The sequence below is a fragment of the Erpetoichthys calabaricus genome, chromosome 8 (assembly GCF_900747795.2).
Source record: "Erpetoichthys calabaricus chromosome 8, fErpCal1.3, whole genome shotgun sequence".
Classification (NCBI taxonomy): domain Eukaryota; kingdom Metazoa; phylum Chordata; class Cladistia; order Polypteriformes; family Polypteridae; genus Erpetoichthys; species Erpetoichthys calabaricus.
Window position 1 is genome coordinate 177830672 of NC_041401.2, and position 18776 is coordinate 177849447.

The following is an 18776-nucleotide window of genomic DNA, read 5'->3' on the forward strand; positions in this document are numbered from 1 at the left end:
GCGATTAGCACAAGCGCCTCAGGGTGCTGCATTTGTAACGTAGCAACAGCAGAATGGATGATGTCACTCACTGTCTCCACGTCAGCCCGAGGAGGGATGTACATGATGACAACAATGATGTGTCCAAACTCTCTGGGCAAGTAATAGGGACGCAAACTTACGGCCAACAGTTCGATGTCCCTACAGCAAGTGGAGATTTTGACGTTAACATGTCCAGAGTTACACCACCGTTTATTAACATAGAGAGCGAGTCCTCCTCCTTTGTACTTCCCGCAGGTACTTGCATCTCTGTCCGCTCTAACTGTGCTAAACCTGGGTAGCTCCACATTAGCATCTGGGATGGTGGTAGTTAGCCACGTTTCGCAAAAGCACAACAAACTGCATTCTCTGTAGGTTCTGACATTTTTCACCAGCGCAGCCAGTTCGTCGATCTTATTTGATAGTGAGTTCACATTTCCCAGGATCACAGAAGGCACTGCAGGCTTAAAACGCCTACTTTCTCGCAAGCCGCTTCATTTTTAGCTTAGTGCCGGCTCTACTGCCACGATACCGCCTTCTTACCTTGTCGGGTAAATAGGGAACCACACCGGCATTGGCATTTGTTCTCAGCGCTCGAAGTTGAGTACTTGAATAGACGAGTCTCGGCGTGTAAAAAATCCATGTCCACATTGTAAAAGTAAGTGTGTCCAGGGATCGAATATTATTCCTTGCCTTCGGCTGACCCAGTATTGCCCTCCACGTAGCAGGAGATGGCCCCTCATAGAGTTCTCCACATATGAAATGATGTCCAGGCCAAAACTTAAAAAGGGTTAATTACAGTATTTTATGAGTTGAACAGTAGAAGAACACAGTGCACCTAAACAACAGCAGACAAACTAGTAGAGCAAAACCCCAATGTCTCCTACACACACCTTGAACCCCAAAAACACAAAGCTCTCTTGTTTTTTTTAACCTGACAGCACTCTCTTTCTGTTTTGGTAGCCTTGGTCTCTTCATCCCACCAGAGAGTCTTCGCTGAATTCTTCTTCCAACTCCAGGCTCAAATACCCTTCATCCCCAGATGGATGTCAACCCTTGTGGGGTTCACTTTTGGCCAAGCTTCACAATCACTTTAAGGTTCAGAAACGGTCCTACTCAGGCTATAGTGAAACCAGAGTAGATCCCCAGTCGGTTATATCCCAAGACATTCTGGCATCTTCTGGGAAGCCTGCCTTGAAAGAGCAACATGATTCCACTTATTACATTCAGGTTCCAGTCTTTATGGTAATGACTGGCTTAATGACATTGAGGGTGTAATCCATATTGATTATATGCCACAAAGGGCCACCTAACCAGTTAATACTTCACTGATTTGCATTTATGTTTGTGGTTGTCAGTTGAGAAAAAGTGTCAAGGAAACTTTTCAGCTATCCTCCTTCTGCTTCACAACAGTACCCACACACATTATATGGGTTGCAAAGTCTGCCATGCAAAACTGTGGATGTGAAGAAATGTTACAACCATGCAATTCCCCAGACATGGCTGTGTGTGACTACCACCTGTTCCCCAAACTGAATGGTTTCCTTTCTGGGATATACTATGTCAATGATGAAGACATCAAGTCCTCTATAGAAGAGGGGATGCACAAGTGTGACAAAAATGTTTCCATTGTCTTAGAAAAGCTTTTTGAACATTCTAGCCAGTGTACAAGTATTCAAAAGGATTAAGTAAGTCAAAAGATAAAACTCATGTGGTTTTACTAATTTTTCTCTTAGTAGTTCAGATGCAAACACAGATATACACTGAAAAACTTTTCATGTGATTTTTATTAATATTTGGACACTGAATTTAAAAATGAAAACATTTTTCTCCATCATGTGACTTTTTTTTGAAAAGATTTTTACCTGTAAAATATAGGTTATTTTTTCACACTATAATGAATTAAAATATCAATATTTTAATGATAATGTGTTTGAATTTAATATTTCCTAAGGCTAATATCTATGTTTAAAGCAAAACAGGGACTTTTTGCAATACTAAAGTCAGAATATATCTGGAATTGAACACAGAGATGATTCATAGCAGCAGATCGCAGCATATGGAGCCATTAGAAGCCCGTGTTTTCTCGTAGTGGGACAGCAAACCCAAGAATTTACACTGGGATCAGAAGAAATGGCCAGCTAGAAAAAAGCTGCAGCTTAGTGCCAACAACAGCATCAGACCTGGCTTGATGGATCCAGAAAAAGTGTTGCATAAAAAAACTGTTTCATATTAAGCTTGGTTTAATGAAACAGTTTGTCAAAGCCCTATGAGAAGATGGAGCCTGTTTTATGCATTTGTGTCCTAATTTCTGATGCGGACTTATTGGTGCAAAGAATGAAATGGAACAAGAGGCTTGGGTATCATTCAAAGAAATAATTTCAAAGTTTCTATGTAACAATAAAGATCCAAATTAGAAAGAAATTGAGAAAAACGTATTAAGTTTATGGAATTGGGTTGCAACAGGAGTATCAAATTTCACGACTTGGGTTTGTATTTGGAATCCTTCCCTGAAAGTCTTGGAGCTGTGAGTGAAGAGCAGGGTGAAAGATTACACCAGGACATCAAAGACATAAAAAGAAGGTACTGGGGACATTAGGATGTCCCTATGATGACAGACTACTGCTGGATGATAAATAGAGATGCCTAAGACAAAGTGTAGATAACGGACAACTAACCACAATTCTGGATTAAAACCACTGAGAAGTGGCAAAAACTAGTGAAATTATATGTAAGTCAATGAGAATGTACAGTTGTTTTCTTTACATATACTGTATGTTTAAAAATATTACATTGACTAAATATATTAATGTTAAATTGATTTAGAACAGTGTTGAATGCATGAATACATCATGTGATTTGTTAAATTTTAATTTCATTTATTTTTAATTTTGTACTTCAGTGTGACATGATAGAAACATTGTAACTATTTTATTGTGTTCATGAATGCAAATAAAAATGACTATTAGATGGTGAGCTGCAGGATCCTTTGTAATATGCACCTCATTGTAAATTGGCAGTTGGTTAAGAAAACGAGGCAATTAAAAACAGTGAATGGTGAGGGACCTCTGGTCTCGTCTTTTTAATTAGAACGTGTGAGGTTAATTAGTGTCTCTAAACAGACAAGCTATTAAGATAGCGCAGGTCTGTGTTTATGCACTAGCGTTGTCCTGTTATGGACTGAAGTTCAGTGTTCTCCGTTTCTGAAATACAACACATGGCCTATGCGGAATCAGAGAACAAGTGAATTGCCCAAATTATATCAAATTAATACTGTATGGCTAGAATTTGAGCAGTTAAATTAAGCCCCATGTATTCACAGACCGTCAGCTGTCACTACGCCGCATTTCTCTGACCACCGCCTCCTTTCAGCAGCGGGTAAAAAAAAAAAAAAAAAAAGAGAAAAAAAAAAAATCACACCGCCCACTTCGGGTAGTCATTGGTACAAGACGAGAGGGGTGGGATACTGTGGGCAGATTCGTCAAGTGATTGGTTATTTGGCTCGCCGTCATACTAGTGGGCGGGGTCTACCGGTGTAACTTGCGGAGGTGGTCCTGTGTTTGCCGCCGCTTATCATTGCTTTATAGTTTTCGTAATAATCGGATTCAGTATTAATATTTAAATACGTTTTTATAAGCCGTTCAAAACAGATAACGACCCTGGAAAGTATGGAAGAATTTAAAAAACTACTACAAGAAAACCAGCAGCTAAGTGTGGTCGGGGGAGCTGTAGCCGCCGTCTGTACCACCGGAGTCATCGTGTATAAAATCGCGACGAGGTAAGTTGCTGGTGACAAAGGGCCCTGCTAGCCTAAAAGATTACAAAGAGGGGCTTAACCGTCGTAGCCAGTAGATCGTTGCTCTTTGCTGTGCTATTTCGTGATTCTGCCCAAACAGTAGCGTGCGTGGTTGGCCGTTTTTTCCTCCGTAGTTTAAGTCAGCTGTTTGGCCGCATGTTCTTAGCTAGGCCCCGCCTTTTCTTGCAGTGGCTTGACCCCTCTGGTTCAGACTGCGGGTGCGTCACGTTCACAAAGATTGGCGCTGTCTCGCGGGACTGAAATGGCTTAATTTTTGAGCTGCAGCTCCGGGATTCCTTGACCTTTGTTAATCACACCCGACCTACATTATCAGACAGGCCCAGCAAAAAGCAGGGGTGCTTTTATGCCGCCGTGGATATTGCACCAGAATAGCGGCGCAAAGCCGAACTGGTTCCACCACACGCATTGCTTTGATTGAACTCGTGAAGTATTAAAACAAACCGCATTTTGCTGATGTCGTACAACTGTTCGGTTCTTTCAGCGGCAACCAAGTGACCGCCCAGTTGGTGGAGGCAAATGTTTTCAAGAAGAGGCGCTCCCGCCAACAGCTGAGCATGGTGCTAAGAAAACCCGCGTGACGCGTCTTAACTCAGCCTTCTGACGCACGGCGTTCGTCAGTTGCGTACGAACAAAAACTCCCATAAAATTTTAGCTGCAATATTTTCCAGATTTAAGATTATAGCAGAATTGTTCTACCCCGAGCACAGATAACATCTGTACGATTATCATAACCGCGTAATCCGATTTAGTGTGGCGGAGGCAGCGTCGGATGCGAAATGGGGAAACAGCCGGTGCATCGCGGGACTCCCTTCGGTACACACCTACGCTGTTTCATCGCAAGTGTGTCAGGTCAGTTATTCGAACACGTACACGAGCGTTCAAAAGCTTAGAATCCGGTAGAAATTGTCATGTTTTGGATATCTATTTTATCAGGAAACGATGAAATACATTTTTAAAAATAGAGATACGATTTGAGTAGTGTTGCAATACCACCAATAACTGCAAAGCCTCCCTTTCAACAAATTCTTTCAGTGTCCCAGTGATAAGCTAAGGAAATTGTCATTAATTGGAAAATTTAAATGTTAAGTGGTTATTGTAGAAACACTTGTAATTACATTAGCACAGCTGAAACCCGTTATTCTCCAATAAACCCAGTAAATTGCCTTTCATAGGATTGCAAGGTACTGCCATTCCTAAAGTTACATTCTGCCAAAACGAAAGTGTCTTTGCAAAGTGATGGTTATTCCATGTGACAGACTGTTAAGATATAGACACATTTGTATGAAAATTTCTATTACTGCCTTGAGAGGAGGGGAAGCTGGATCTAAACAGGACAGAAACAGATGAACAAAGTGCAATAAGATAAGAATATTAGTGTATAGTGTAAGAAACGAGCACGTTCCAGGTCATCTGTTTGCTTCTTCCATAAGTATATGTTAAATAGCAGTGTCATTTGTAAGTGAGAAATGTCATCTTGGGGATGCTAGTCTTAATTGCTGAGCTTCAAAGAAAAGTCAAATCTGAAAGTGCCAATTGAAAAGAAAAGAATAAAATCGGCAAAAGATGTTTAAACAGACATTGTGTGGAAGATGACTGGCAAAGCAAATTATTTGCACCATGATGGAGTTCTGTTTTCTGAAATGAAAGGGAAAAATGTATTGTTAAAACAACAATATGGATAGCTTTGTCATTGCCAACTTGTTTAGTTTTTGCACTAGTGATAAAAATGACATGCAAACATAATACTCAACCCACTCCCTCATTGAAACACTAAGCAATAGGCCTTAATATACAACTGAAACATATGAGTTTATACAAAATAAAACATCCATCCATCCATCCACTATCCATCCATCCATTTTCCAACCCGCTGAATCCGAACACAGGGTCACGGGGGTCTGCTGGAGCCAATCCCAGCCAACAGAGGTCGCAAGGCAGGAAACAAACCCTGGGCAGGGCACCAACCCACCACCGGCTTAAATAAATAATACTCTAAATTATAGTACATTATATGAATTCTATTAATAGGCTCCCTGCAGCCTACCACCAAGGAGTGTGATGTGGACCTCAGAGACTGTCTTCTTTGTTGACATCTTTCTGCATTGCTTACTTACAGGTACATCTCAATAAATTAGAATATCATCGAAAAGTTCATTTATTTCAGTAATTCAATTCAAAAAGTGAAACTGTTTTATTATATAGATTAATTACACACAGTGATCTATTTCAAGCTTTTATTTCTTTTCATTTTGCTGTTTATGGCCCACAGCTAATGAAAACTCAAAATTCAGTGTCTCAGAAAATTAGAATATTACATAAGACCAATAAAAAAAAAAAAAAAAGATTTTTAATACAGAAATGTTGGCTTACTGAAAAGTATGTCCATATACGTACTCAATACTTGGTCGGGTTCCTTTTGCATGAATTACTTCATCAATGCAGCGAGGCATGGAGGCAATCAGCCTGTGGCACTGCTGAGGTGTTATGGAAGCCCAGGATTCTTTGATAGCGGCCTTCAGCTCATCTGCATTGTTGGGTCTGGTGTCTCATCTTCCTCTTGACAATACCCCATTGGTTCTCTGTGGGGTTTAGGTCAGGTGAGTTTGCCGGCCAGTCAAGTACAGTGATACCATGGTCATTAAACCAGGTATTGGTACGTTTGGCAGTGTGGGCAGGTGCCAGAGTCCTGCTAGAATAAAATCGGCATCTCCATAAAGCTTCTCAGCAGAGGGAAGCATGAAGTGCTCTAAAATTTCCTGGTAGACGGCTGTGCTGACTTTGGACTTAATAAAAATACAGTGAACCAGCACCAGCAGATGTCATGGCTCCCCAAAATCATCACGGACTGTGGAAACATTGCACTGGACCTCAAGCAACTTGAATTCTGTGCCTCTCCACTCTTCCTCCAGACTCTGGGACCTTGATTTCCAAAGGAAATGCAAAATTTACTTTAATCTAAAAAGAGGACTTTGGACCACTGAGCAACAGTCCAGTCCGTTTTCTCCTTAGCCCAGGTAAGACACTTCTGACGTTGTCTCTGGTTCAGGAGTGGCTTGACACAAGGAATGCTGTGACAGTTGTAGCCCATGTCCCAGATACGTCTGTGTGTGGTGGCTTTTGAACCACTGACTCCAGGTGCAGTCCACTCCTTGTGAATCTCTTCCCAAATTCTTGAATGGGCTGTGCTTCACAGTCCTCTCAAGACTGCGGTTATCCCTGTTGCTTGTACACCTTTTTCTGCTGTCTCATTTTTTCCTTCCACTCATCTTTCCATTAATATGCTTGGATACAACACTCTGTGAACAGCCAGCTTCTTTACCAACTAGGGGGCTCTGCCCCCTGCTCGCTTCGCTCACCAACCCCTGGAGTTGGGACATGAGAAAGAGTCAGATGTATGAATTAGATATAGAATAGTGTGCAGCTTTGGATGATGCCCATAGAAATAACAAATAGAGTGTTTGTCATATATTAATGTTTTATTGGAATATTTATTTGTATACAACATTAGCAGTAAAGATGGTGTCTTGTCCTTGAATGAGTCTTCCTTGGCATGGATTATTTATAATTTTAACTTTAACGTCAGATGAACGGCGAACACGTGAGAAGGCAACATAAAGTTGTCAATGTCCAAAAACGGGTTCAGAGAGGTAGATGCCAACCTTGTCCATGGTTTGTCCTTGTGATTTGTTGATGGTCATGGCAAATGCAGGTTTAATGGGGAACTGTCGGCGTTTCAATGTAAAAGGTAATTCTAGTTCAGAACTTGTAAGGTCAATTCTAGGAATGAGAACAGTATTGTTAGCATGTGATCCTGTAAGAACTGTCGCTTGAATAACATTGCGTGTCATGGTGTTGACGACTAACCGTGTGCCATTGCATAAACCCTGTTTTGTGTTAAGGTTTCTTAATAGCATGATTATTGTTCCGTTTTTAAGGGCAAGGTCGTGTTGTGGTAATCCGGCAGGGTTAATAGTGTTCAAATATTCTAAGGGGAAATTTATATGTTCAGTGTCGTCATCAGAGTCAACTTTGTCTGAGCTTAGAAAGATCTGTGTCTCTCCAGGAAGTAATGAAATGACTTGGTTATTAATGTGATTAACATTAATATTTTTTGGACATAATATAGTGCGTTGTGTTAACGGGTATTTGGTCTAATGTGATTGCTGTTCCAAATATCTCTTTTACTAAGTCGTCTGAGATAAAGGATTGTGGAATGGAAATAATATCTGGGTGAAGTCCATCTGTATTTGTGAGTGTACCATTTCCCAGTTGTATTAGCCAACTGTTATATTCTGGATCTGGACATCGCATGTTTTGTACCAACTGTATTGTTTTAAAGCAATGCCAATTGTCTGCGTATTTTAAGGTGGACTGAACAATAGCTGAGCGCATGGCATGTGGAACAATAGCTAAGCATTGTCTAAAATCTCCTCCTAATAAAAGAACTTTTCCTCCAAAGGGAATATTATTATTCATCAACGTTTGTAGAAGTTTATCAATGGTGTTGAGTAAGTGACTGGATGCCATTGTACATTCATCAATAATTATCAGTTTTGCAAGGCGGATGTCTCGGGCATTGCTACTGTGAATGTTCATAGTGGATACTGATGTCTCTGTGATTGGGACCGGTATTTTGAATATTGAGTGACATGTACGACCATTTATTAACAGATTTGCTGCCACTCTGGAGGATCGCAGTCACTGTTAATATGTTTCCTTTTCTGCAGTTGAACGGTTAATAGTGCTTTATTGTAAGGAGATCCACCTATGCTGACACCTATGCTGTCTAGTGTGAAGGTGTTGACGTTCACTTTAGAATATGTGGCTTTGGGTGTCACTTCTTATGGATGTGTGTGTGTGTGTGTGGGGGGGGGGGTGAGGATTGTTGTTGCGCAAGCGTCTTCTTTCTTTTTGTGTTCCTGTGTCTTGTTTGAATCCCCCTCTTTGTGTGTGTCCCGTCCGTTGCTTGTAGGGTCTGTGGGGTGGGCTTCGCTCGCCAACCCCTGGTGTTGGGAATGACAAAGAGCGTGATGTATGAATGAGATATAGAATAGTGTGACGGTGTAGATGATGCAAATAGAAATCAAACAATAAAGTGTGTGGCACAGTGTAAAGGTTTATTTGAAAATTTCTTTGTACACGCCGTTTAAGTGTAAAAGGTAATTCCAGCTCAGAACTTGTAAGGTCATTTAAGATGGTTATTGTTGTGATCAGAGTCAAGTTTGTCAGAGCTTAGAAAGAGTTGTGTCTCTCCAGGAAGTAATGGAATGACTTGGGTATTTATGTTTTCCACATTAATATTTTTTGGACATAATATAGTGCGTTGTGTTAAAAGGGGCATTTGGTCTAATGAGATTGCTGTTCCAAATCTCTCTGTAACTAAGTCGTCGCAGATAAAGGCTTGAGGAATTGTAATAATATGTGGCTGAAGTCCATCTGTATTGGTGAGTGTACCATCTCTCAGTTGTAATAAGCAATTGTTATGATCTGGTTCTGGACATCGTATCTTTTTTACTAACTGTATCTTTTGAAAGTAATGCCAATTGTCTGCGTATTTTAAGGTGCACTGAACAATAGCTGAGTGCATGGCATCTGGAAGAATAGCTAATCACTGTCTAAAATCTCCTCCTCATAAAAGTACCTTTCCTCCAAATCGAATATTATTATTCATAAACGTTTGTAGAAGTTTATGAATGGTGTTGAGTAAGTGACTTAATGTCATTGAACATTCATCAATAAACAACATTTTTTCAAGACGGATGTCACGTGCAGTGCCACCGTTAATGTTCATAGTGGATACCGATTTGTAGGATCTAATGCAGTTGATAAAGATTTCACTTTCAGGTACATCGTCAGTTATAAGCTTCTGTAGATATTCAGTATATGAATGTAAAGAAGGCAGTCTAATTTGACCCTTTTGACAACAACGTGTAAATGTATAACTTGTATTGCCAGTTGTTTCTTCAGGGAAGTGAACTGAATGACAATGATTGCAAATGACATTCATTAATCCGAATGAATTTTCCTGGTGTATGTTTTCCTTGTGCCGTTTGAGAGGCGCGTCGTTGTATGTCCAGTATTTGGGACGTGTTGTTTTGGAGCTGTAATCGATTTGCCTGTGCTGTGTGAGAAGCCCGTTGTAGCCTTCGCTGCCATTAACGTATGTCTGAGACGGGAGGTGTTTCGTTTTGAATCCGTGCCTGTTGCGATGCAGCACTTTGATTGATAGTTTGCGTAATGTGGATCTAGGATGTAGATTTGTGCATATTTGCGTTGTTGATTTGTTTCAGGGTGCACTGTTCCAATGCGATGCAGTATTTGTGCACATATGCGAAAGCAGTATGGTCCATTGCCTTTTGGTGGCCTGATATTTACTCCGGTATATGCAAAAGCAAATGAACTATTGTAGGATCTAATGCAGTTCATAAAGTTTTTACTTTTAGGTACACCGTTAGTTAGAAGCTTTAGTTGAGCTTTGCGTTTTTGGAGTCGAGACATTTTTTCTTATGGATGTGTGGGGGGGATCGTTGTTGCGCGAGCGTTTTGTTTCTTTTTGTGTTCCTGTGTCTTGTTTGAATCCCCCTCTTTGTGTGTGTCCCGTCCCTTGCTTGTAGGGTCTGTGGGGTGGTTTTGTGTTCTTTTTTTTGGTCTTCCATGGGCTTGTTGAATCCCCCTCTTGGTGTGTGTCCCGTCCCGTCCCGTGCCTGTAGGGTGGGGGGGTATGGTCGTGCCTTGCTATTGTGCGCTCGTCTGTTCTTTTTTTTTTGGTGTGTTTAGTTTCGTGTGCAATGTGTTTCGTGCTTTCCCCTCGTTTGAGTACTCTTTTATGTGCCTTTTCCTTATTTTGGTGCTTGTTGAGCCTCATTTTTGTGACTCCTTTCTGTATGTGCTCACTCCTGTTTTCTGTGCTCTTGTCGGACTCTTTTTGCGCCTGCGTCTCTCGCGGCCCCTCATCCGCCTCTCTCCCCCTCTTTGTGTGTCCCGTCCCTTGCTTGTAGGGTCTGTAGGGTGGTTTTGTGTTCTTTTTTTTGGTCTTCCGTGGGCTTGTTGAATCCCCCTCTTGGTGTGTGTCCCGTCCTGTGCCTGTAGGGTGGCGGGGGTATGGTCGTGCCTTGCTATTGTGCGCTCGTCTGTTCTTTTTTTTTTGGTGTGTTTAGTTTCGTGTGCAATGTGTTTCGTGCTTTCCCCTCGTTTGAGTACTCTGTAATGTTTTTTTTCCTTATTTTGGTGCTTGTTGAGCCTCATTTTTGTGACTCCTTTCTGTATGTGCTCACTCCTGTTTTCTGTGCTCTTGTCGGACTCTTTTTGCGCCTGCGTCTCTCGCGGACCCTCATCCGCCTCTCTCGCCCTCTTTTGTCCGCCTTTCTCGGGTCCTCAGCCGACTCTCGCGGACTGTTTGTTGCGCCGGCGCAGTACGTCTTTTTGCAGCTACGGCCCATGGCCGGATGTGCCTGCGTCCATCATCCGGTTTAGCATTCTCGGTTAGTAATATGGATGACATTTTGTGGCTTCTCTTCTTGTGGAGGGTGTCGTTGACTGTCTTCTGGACAGCTGTCAAGTCAGCAGTCTGATTGTGTGGCCTACTGAACCAGACGGAGAGACCATTTAAAGGCTCAGGACACCTTTATAGGTGTTTTGGGTTAATTAGCTGAGTGGAGTGTGACACCAGGAGTCTACAATATTGAACTCTTTTCACAATATTCTAATTTTCTGAGATACTAAATTTTGGGTTTTCATTAACTATAATCCATAATCGGCAAAATGAAAAGAACATAAATGCTTGAAGTATATCCCTTTGTGTGTAATGAATCTATATAATAAAAGGAGTTTCACTTTTTGAATTGAATTACGGAAATAAATTAACTTTTCGATGATATTCTAATTTATTGAAATGCACCTGTACTGCCTGCGTATGTTACACATAAGACTTGTGCGTGGCTCTCTCATCACGGACTGTGGTTTATGAATAATTTTATTTAAGTTGAATTACAAAGTAATAGCATTATTTTTATATCACCCTTTACTTCAGCTGCACAAACCTGTTTTTCTTTAATCTGCTTGAATACAATAAGATTACTAAGGTGAAAATTAATTTTATAGACAAATGGGCTTTGTTCTAAATTGTGAATGTGTTGCTCACTAACTCTACTAACATACACTGCATATGATCATGTTATACCAGTACATGTATCTACAAATTTCCTTGTAATTGCTTAATTTTTTATTTTTGTTTGTTCAAAAGATATTCAAAAAATGAAGCTTGCCTTGTCAAAACTGGCTTGGTTGATTACTTTGCAAGGCATCTAAAACAACTGCCAGCCAACCACTTTTTTTTTTTTGTAGGTATTTTTATGTGCCTGTCCAATGTAATGAATGCACAAACATTTATCCAATGCAGGTACCCATGCTTAGAGCGGCATGAAAGGAGACAAATCTCTATGGGGTGTACAAACCCTCTCTCCACCAATCACTGACACACAAAGAGACATTTCTGCAGTGTTTGCCATTTAGCATATTTTCGTCAAACTCTGTACCACATTGTAGTTACTTGGCTGTCCTTCCCAAGCTGTTTTTCAAATCACTGTTCTAATAGATCAAACATTCTCTTCCAGCTGTTGAATGTTTTTAAAGTATATGCAACTTTGATGGTTTGAATCATGACAACATGACCATGTTACAAATTAGCTGCTTCATTTGAATTATCTTTATATATAATCTTCATTTGGATCTTGATCTTTGTTTGTCCACGAATTCCACGCATGCGTAGACCACCTTCCAGTTTAGTACGTTGTTGTTACTCATGGATGTCAACAATGTGCCGGAATAACGAAAGGGGTGGTGGACAGTGTTACTATGGTTAGCTCCTGAGGCCTGGTTAGAGAATGAGATTGCCGAAGATAAAAGGTACATGCCTACGTAACATATGAATGAAAGAAAGACAGTGGGTAAAATGAATGACAATGTAACAGCACGTTCTGGAAATTATTTTTGTTACGTTGTAGCCGGCGAGTGCTGCGCGTCTCACAGTTGTACCCTGGCTTGCTCACATGTCAGTGAAGTGATCCCTATGTGTCCCCCTTTTATAACCATTGCTCCGGGTAGATTGCCTTACTCTTTGGATTGCCACAAAGCAACCTGCGAGATTGGAGAAAGGTTGAGAAGAGATCGTGAGAGGAAACGACAGCGTCGTCAAAACGAGACGGACTGTGAACAGAGAGAAGCAGAAATGCTCCTACACCACCACATAATTACTATTCGGACAGTGATTCCGAGTAGGCTGTTCCTATCGAATCAATGTCCAAGGGTTTTGTTTTGTAATTTTGTTTCCCTTATAAAAAAAATTGTAATGCTGTGTGACGAAGGGCCCAGTTCATGACTGGCAGCCGCGTTTAAACAGGGAGCCCTTCACAGACAACTTTAACATGCGCAATGTAGTTTGGTGCACATGGCTAGTAGTCAATATAAAATCCCATTAAGTTATTTAGCAAGTTTAAAGCAATTCAATAGATGAGAAACTGAATGTTTTTTTCTTTACAGCAATGATTTGGCTGATGCCTTTGTCCAAGTTGACTTACAAATTTAGAAAATGTTACAATTGCTTAGAGATATTTGGAGCACAGGGAAGTTAAGTGACTTGTTTAGGGTCACACACAGAGTCGTAGCATCCTTGTTGTTTTAAGTACATTGGAATCTTAGAACAGTTTTGACAAGAGCTGGGCATTCAGCACAACAAAGCTCAACACTCCTATTCACCTGATCTCTCCAGAATGACATGAGATTCTGTCTTAAAGGTACCTAAATCTTTTACTGTCTACTATACTATGTGGTGCTTTTATTACATGTGACTATTCTGCTTTGTGTAGGGAAAAAAAAAAATCTTTCTAAAGATCAGTTTATGCTTAATGAAGTCTACGTGCAGACCAACCAAAACACATTTCTACATGTTGCCGTCCATTTAAATGGCACGTTGATCGCTCTTTCATTTGGTCAATATCGCCTAGCTAACAATGTCACAACAGAGGATGAGAGACTGCTAATGGAAGAAGAGTTGTACTTGCCATTACTGACTTTAAGAGGAAGAAAAGGAGAAGGTGGAGTGTCCGACTCATTGTTCAAAAGTGGTGGAGAGTGAGCAGAATATTCTCGTGAGTACTGGACCTACATGATGAGCACATGCATTTCAAATGGTTTTTGTGTGTCTTCCTTGCATTTTGATGACCTGTTGCGATATGTTCAGCCCTTCATAACCAGCCCCTCCTGCAAATTCGCCATTTTGGATACACCGTGGTGCATAATTAGACAAATTTCTGTTTAATCAAATTGAGCCAGTTACAGTTTGCCATTTAGCTTTCGGATTGTCAGAGGAAAACCAAAGTGCCTGTAGAAAGATCCACACAGATACAGCAAGAACATACAAGCTCCACACCAAAAGTGATGAAGTGTAGTATTTAAATCCATGCAGTTTTCTAAAACTGCAATGCAGGAGTGGTGTCCGTTATGAACAGTTATTTCACTAGCGTTTATTTTGAAATAGGATGCCACTGTTTATTTCCACAGTCTGTCATAAACTTAAAAAGTGAAGTGGAATTCAGTCTCTGCCTTTGGAAAGCTTGTTGTTTTCTAGTTTATCATGATGCAGGTTAATGTTAAATTAATTTCCTCCAATTAATAAACATAAATGCCTTTGGGGAAAACCCACCAGGTCATTAGTAAAACTTGGGAGTCAACACATTGATGGTTATTGACCTGGAAGTCAACCATTGTTTCTAGAGTTAGTAGAGGCCCTCTCTGATCCTCAGAAAAGTTTGTGTGAGGAGTGTTTTCCATTTTCATTTTGCTTGTGTATGTGATGCATTTATCCACAGTAACTTAAAATTACCCCCCACTTCCATATTTTTATAGATGGAGCACAAGAAAATTTAAATGATTTGCCTGTGGTTATGCATCATTGCCCCAGTTGGGTAAAACATTAACATTGTGTTTTATACTTGCAGCACTTTAACAAATGGGTAACATTCTTGCCTTAATGTTAAAATATCACTGCATGTTTTTAGGGGGTGAGTTGTTACAGCCTCATGGTATGCTGCCGCTGTTTCTAAATTCCTGTTTAGATAGTCCTGAGAAATATAATTAGTTTAAAACCCTGGATATCGCACCACTCTGTTGTAAACACAGTCCTTGTGTGATGTCCTTTTTTTTTTCTGTGTAAACTGGAACAGTGGCACTCACTTTTGTTAGTAGTATAAAATGGCATTGAGGATACTGTACATAAAAGCACATTCATTGTTAGAAGACAGTTGTGACAGCTGACTGGGCAAGTGGCTAAACAACTGTGTTAATCTGTTTCTGATGTCAAAAGGATATTTTGTTTTGAAACTGACTGTGCTGTTGGATCACAATGGGTTATTCATCAGCCTGCAGGAGGCTGCAGTCTTGCATGCCAGTTTGACCTTCTTAAGGCCAATGCCCATTTATTGTACTTTAAAAGAAAATACAGAGTGGTAGTCTGCTATCTGCTGTCTTTTTTTTTTTTTGTTTGGTTAGTATTGTTTCTGTCTTTTTAGCTTGTGTTTTTTGAAGTGGCAATGAACTTGTTTTTCCTGGCCGTCGTCATACTGTAATTTTTCAGTGATGATGTGGCGGTGCCCTTTTAGAACTATAGTTTAGGCACTAAATTGTTTAAATTCAAGGAAATCAAAGAAAAATTGAATTGCTTCTCTAACCCATTTCACACTTTAGATTTGCTATATAGAGTCTCCCAGTGGTTTTGGTTTGACCTAAATTTACTTTGCTTTTTGATGCAGCCCAAGGTTAGAAAATAATTTGGGATGGTGTTTGGGGAATAGTACTTAGCATTAAGCTGATTAATTTGAATAATCAAAAAATCTACTCTCAAAGACAAAATAAACCACTGTCATTCCAAAAAAAAAAAGTTTCATGGATCCATATATCCTAATGTGTTTGGAAGTCCTTGTAAAGATTGTCATCATCTAACAGTATTGCTGAGTAAACCTTTTTTGTTTCATCTTTAAAAATGTCATTTGCTTCTCTTGTGGCAGTTACATGGTAGACATGACTCTTTACAATAGTGGAACACTAGTCATTTTCCAAGATTTGATCTCCGCACCACCTGGCCTAACCTACTCCTCTCATTTGTTGGAAGGGTTAATTGGTGATGGAGTTTGTTTGTTTGCTTCACACCGAGCATCCTGGTGGTACCACATTGGCCTCTGCAGCCCCACAACTGCTTGAGGTATTCAGTGCCCTCCCTAATGTTTGGGACAAAGACACATGATTTACCCGTCAGTTCTGCAGTTTAAAATTACAATTCAAACACTTCAGATGTGATTAAAGCACACATTATGGACTTTCATTTAAGGGGATTTGCATGCTTTTAAGTCACACCAGGTAGAAATGACAGCACCTTTTCTGCATGATTCCCACCTTTCAGGGCAATGTAATTTTTTGGGACTGTCGGCATCACAGGTGTTTATGATTCCTCAGGTGTGTTTCATTGCTTCATAAGGTGCCTCGGCTTGCTTCTACCCTTTGGAATCTGCAGTTGCTGTTGTTTCAACCTATGGAAAAAAAGCTTCACCAATAAAAGTCAAAGAAGACATTGTGAGTTTAAAAAAACGAGAATAACAGTCTTGCTCCATACATCATGGAGGCTTGCTTGTGACTCTTGCTGAAGCTGGGAGTTTATAATCCCTTGAATGGCTTTTTGCATTTTAGTCTCATTTCAGTGAAACTGATACTTCACTTGGTGCCATGAAGATATCTGTTGGGGATAGAAACTGGGATAGTTTTGTGTACTTTACAAACCTTTAAATGGACAAGGAAAGATTATAAAAAAAATCAAACACACAGGGCAAAACGATGAAGTTTTAAACCATAAAAAATTAAAAGACCGTCATCTGCCACAGTAAGGTCTATGCATGATGGAATCCACAAGATATATTTTCGGCCAAGTGTGAACATAATAATGATAATGATCGGTGCCTGTGACGTGAAAGCTGCCACATTTCACACATCTGTCTCCAGTGACACATGGGGGGTATTTTTCGTACGTCGCTTAAACCATCCGAGATCAAGTGCCTCATCTTGAATGAGTTAATGCCAGTGAAACTCATCCAGATAAGTCGGTTTTTCAAACGCAGCCGTGTATTAGATTAGTGTAGCTGGATCTAATGATACGAGATGAATGCGCGCCCCCGCGCGGAGTGAAAAGCCCATATATATTGAGTCTAGAAAACATGATCAGCAAGTCTTTGATAGGCTGCAACAAAATGACGAAAGAACGGGCGCATTTTTTTTCACACACGCGGCGCAAGACCTTTTATTCGAAGGACACGAAGAATTTCAAGATTTAATATACACAAGGGGTAACACTGCAAAAGCAGCCCTGACCAGAAAAGACGGCTGGCAAAAAGTGGCCGAAAAAATTAAATGCTAAGTAGTGTACATTGTACTTAGTGAATGCAGCGTTTCATTTCCTATGTGTCAGATTAATTATTATTTAATATGTCATAATTCCAGATCAAACGTGAGCACAAGGAGAACATGGGAACAGGTTAAAGTGAAGTACAAGAATATACTTCAAACTGGTAAATATTGGTATATAACTATTTAAAGAATTGTTGACATAAAGAATCATATATAATATAAAAAACATTAATTTTAAAGCTAATAAGGAGGCAGACAAGCAAAAAACAGGTGGAGGTCCACGCGGTCCAGACCTAACCCCTGCAGAAGAGTTGGCTCTCCAGCAAAATGCCCATCGCCCTGTTTCTGAGGGCATTCCAGGGGGAAGCTCCTCCTCAGAAGCAGTGGCAGGATGCAGTGGTCACTTCATTTCAGGTAAAGGATGGTCATTGCATATTTGTCCTCCATGTGTGCTATAGGTATGTTCCATATAGCCCTCTTTTTTGTTGGGTCAGTTGCAGGGAATGTCATATACCTAGAACCTGTGTCTGACCAACGAGATATTAACGAAGGTCAAATATTTGATGAAGACACTGTGTCTGATTATTCATCAGGAGGAGAGGTACATTTTCCAAATAATGTTTGATCAAACTCCACTCTGATCAGTTCCATGTGCCCCAATCACATTTGGAAATCCTGGTAATGAGAATGTTAGGCTGATTGAGATTCTTTATGGAACTGTGGGTGTTTTAGCCTGTGAATTACCTACCTGCAATGGCATGAAACGCCTCTTTTATTGTCTGCACACGCAGGTGTCCAGGAAACACAATGAAAACCTGAAGGTAATGTTTCAGAGCCAAACAGACTTTACGAATTGCCTGGCAAACTGCACTTTTCGATAGATGTTCCGCATCGCCTACAGTATATAAAAAAGTGCCGCTTGCAAAAAACCTCAAAGCAATGCCTACTGTCTGTGTGGTTGTGAGAGCCCGACTTCGCCGAGTTTGACTTGAATATACGGAGCTAATAAATCTTTGAGGTACAATATTCCCCCTCGGCTAAAGCGGTATCTTTCGTACAGAATTTCCTCCGGGGGCAATAAAGGATCTTGCCGATCGCGCAAAACCCTCTTTATATGAAATTCTCTTCCTATAATTTGTACATCAATATCAATTGGTCGCTCATTCATGAACGGCGAAGCCCTGACTGGATGACTTCCACACCGTCACTGATCACGTGTGTAAACTAATCCTTGTTTCCGCAGAACAAACCTGCTCCGAGCAGGTTTGCGGATTTGGATGCGTTGCTATGACAACACTTCAAGCAAGAGTTTCAAAAAACCGACAGATCAGGATCAGGCCAAATCGTCAACAATTACATCCGGCTAAGCGAGTAATCCACGTACGAAAAATACCCCCATGAATGTGTAAATGCACTTTGGTGTTATCGCTGAGAAAAGCTAAAAATTCTGCACAAGTTAGTTTGGTAGTATAAAGAATATATATGACTGTTGCAT

At 40.5% G+C, this 18776-nt stretch overlaps 1 protein-coding gene across 2 annotated transcripts in view; it reads left to right on the top strand.

The window, feature by feature from the left end:
* Positions 1 to 3508: 3508 nt before the first annotated feature.
* Positions 3509 to 18776, top strand: part of tmem201 (transmembrane protein 201) — a 104108-nt gene continuing 88840 nt past the window's right edge. Inside the window, exon 1 of one of the 2 annotated variants that reach the window (XM_051931426.1) lies at positions 3509 to 3796. In XM_051931426.1, coding sequence (XP_051787386.1) covers positions 3687 to 3796 — 110 coding nt within the window. In that variant the 5' untranslated portion in view covers positions 3509 to 3686. The remainder of the gene's footprint in view (positions 3797 to 18776) is intronic. The other variant, XM_028807898.2, reaches the window with a different exon arrangement.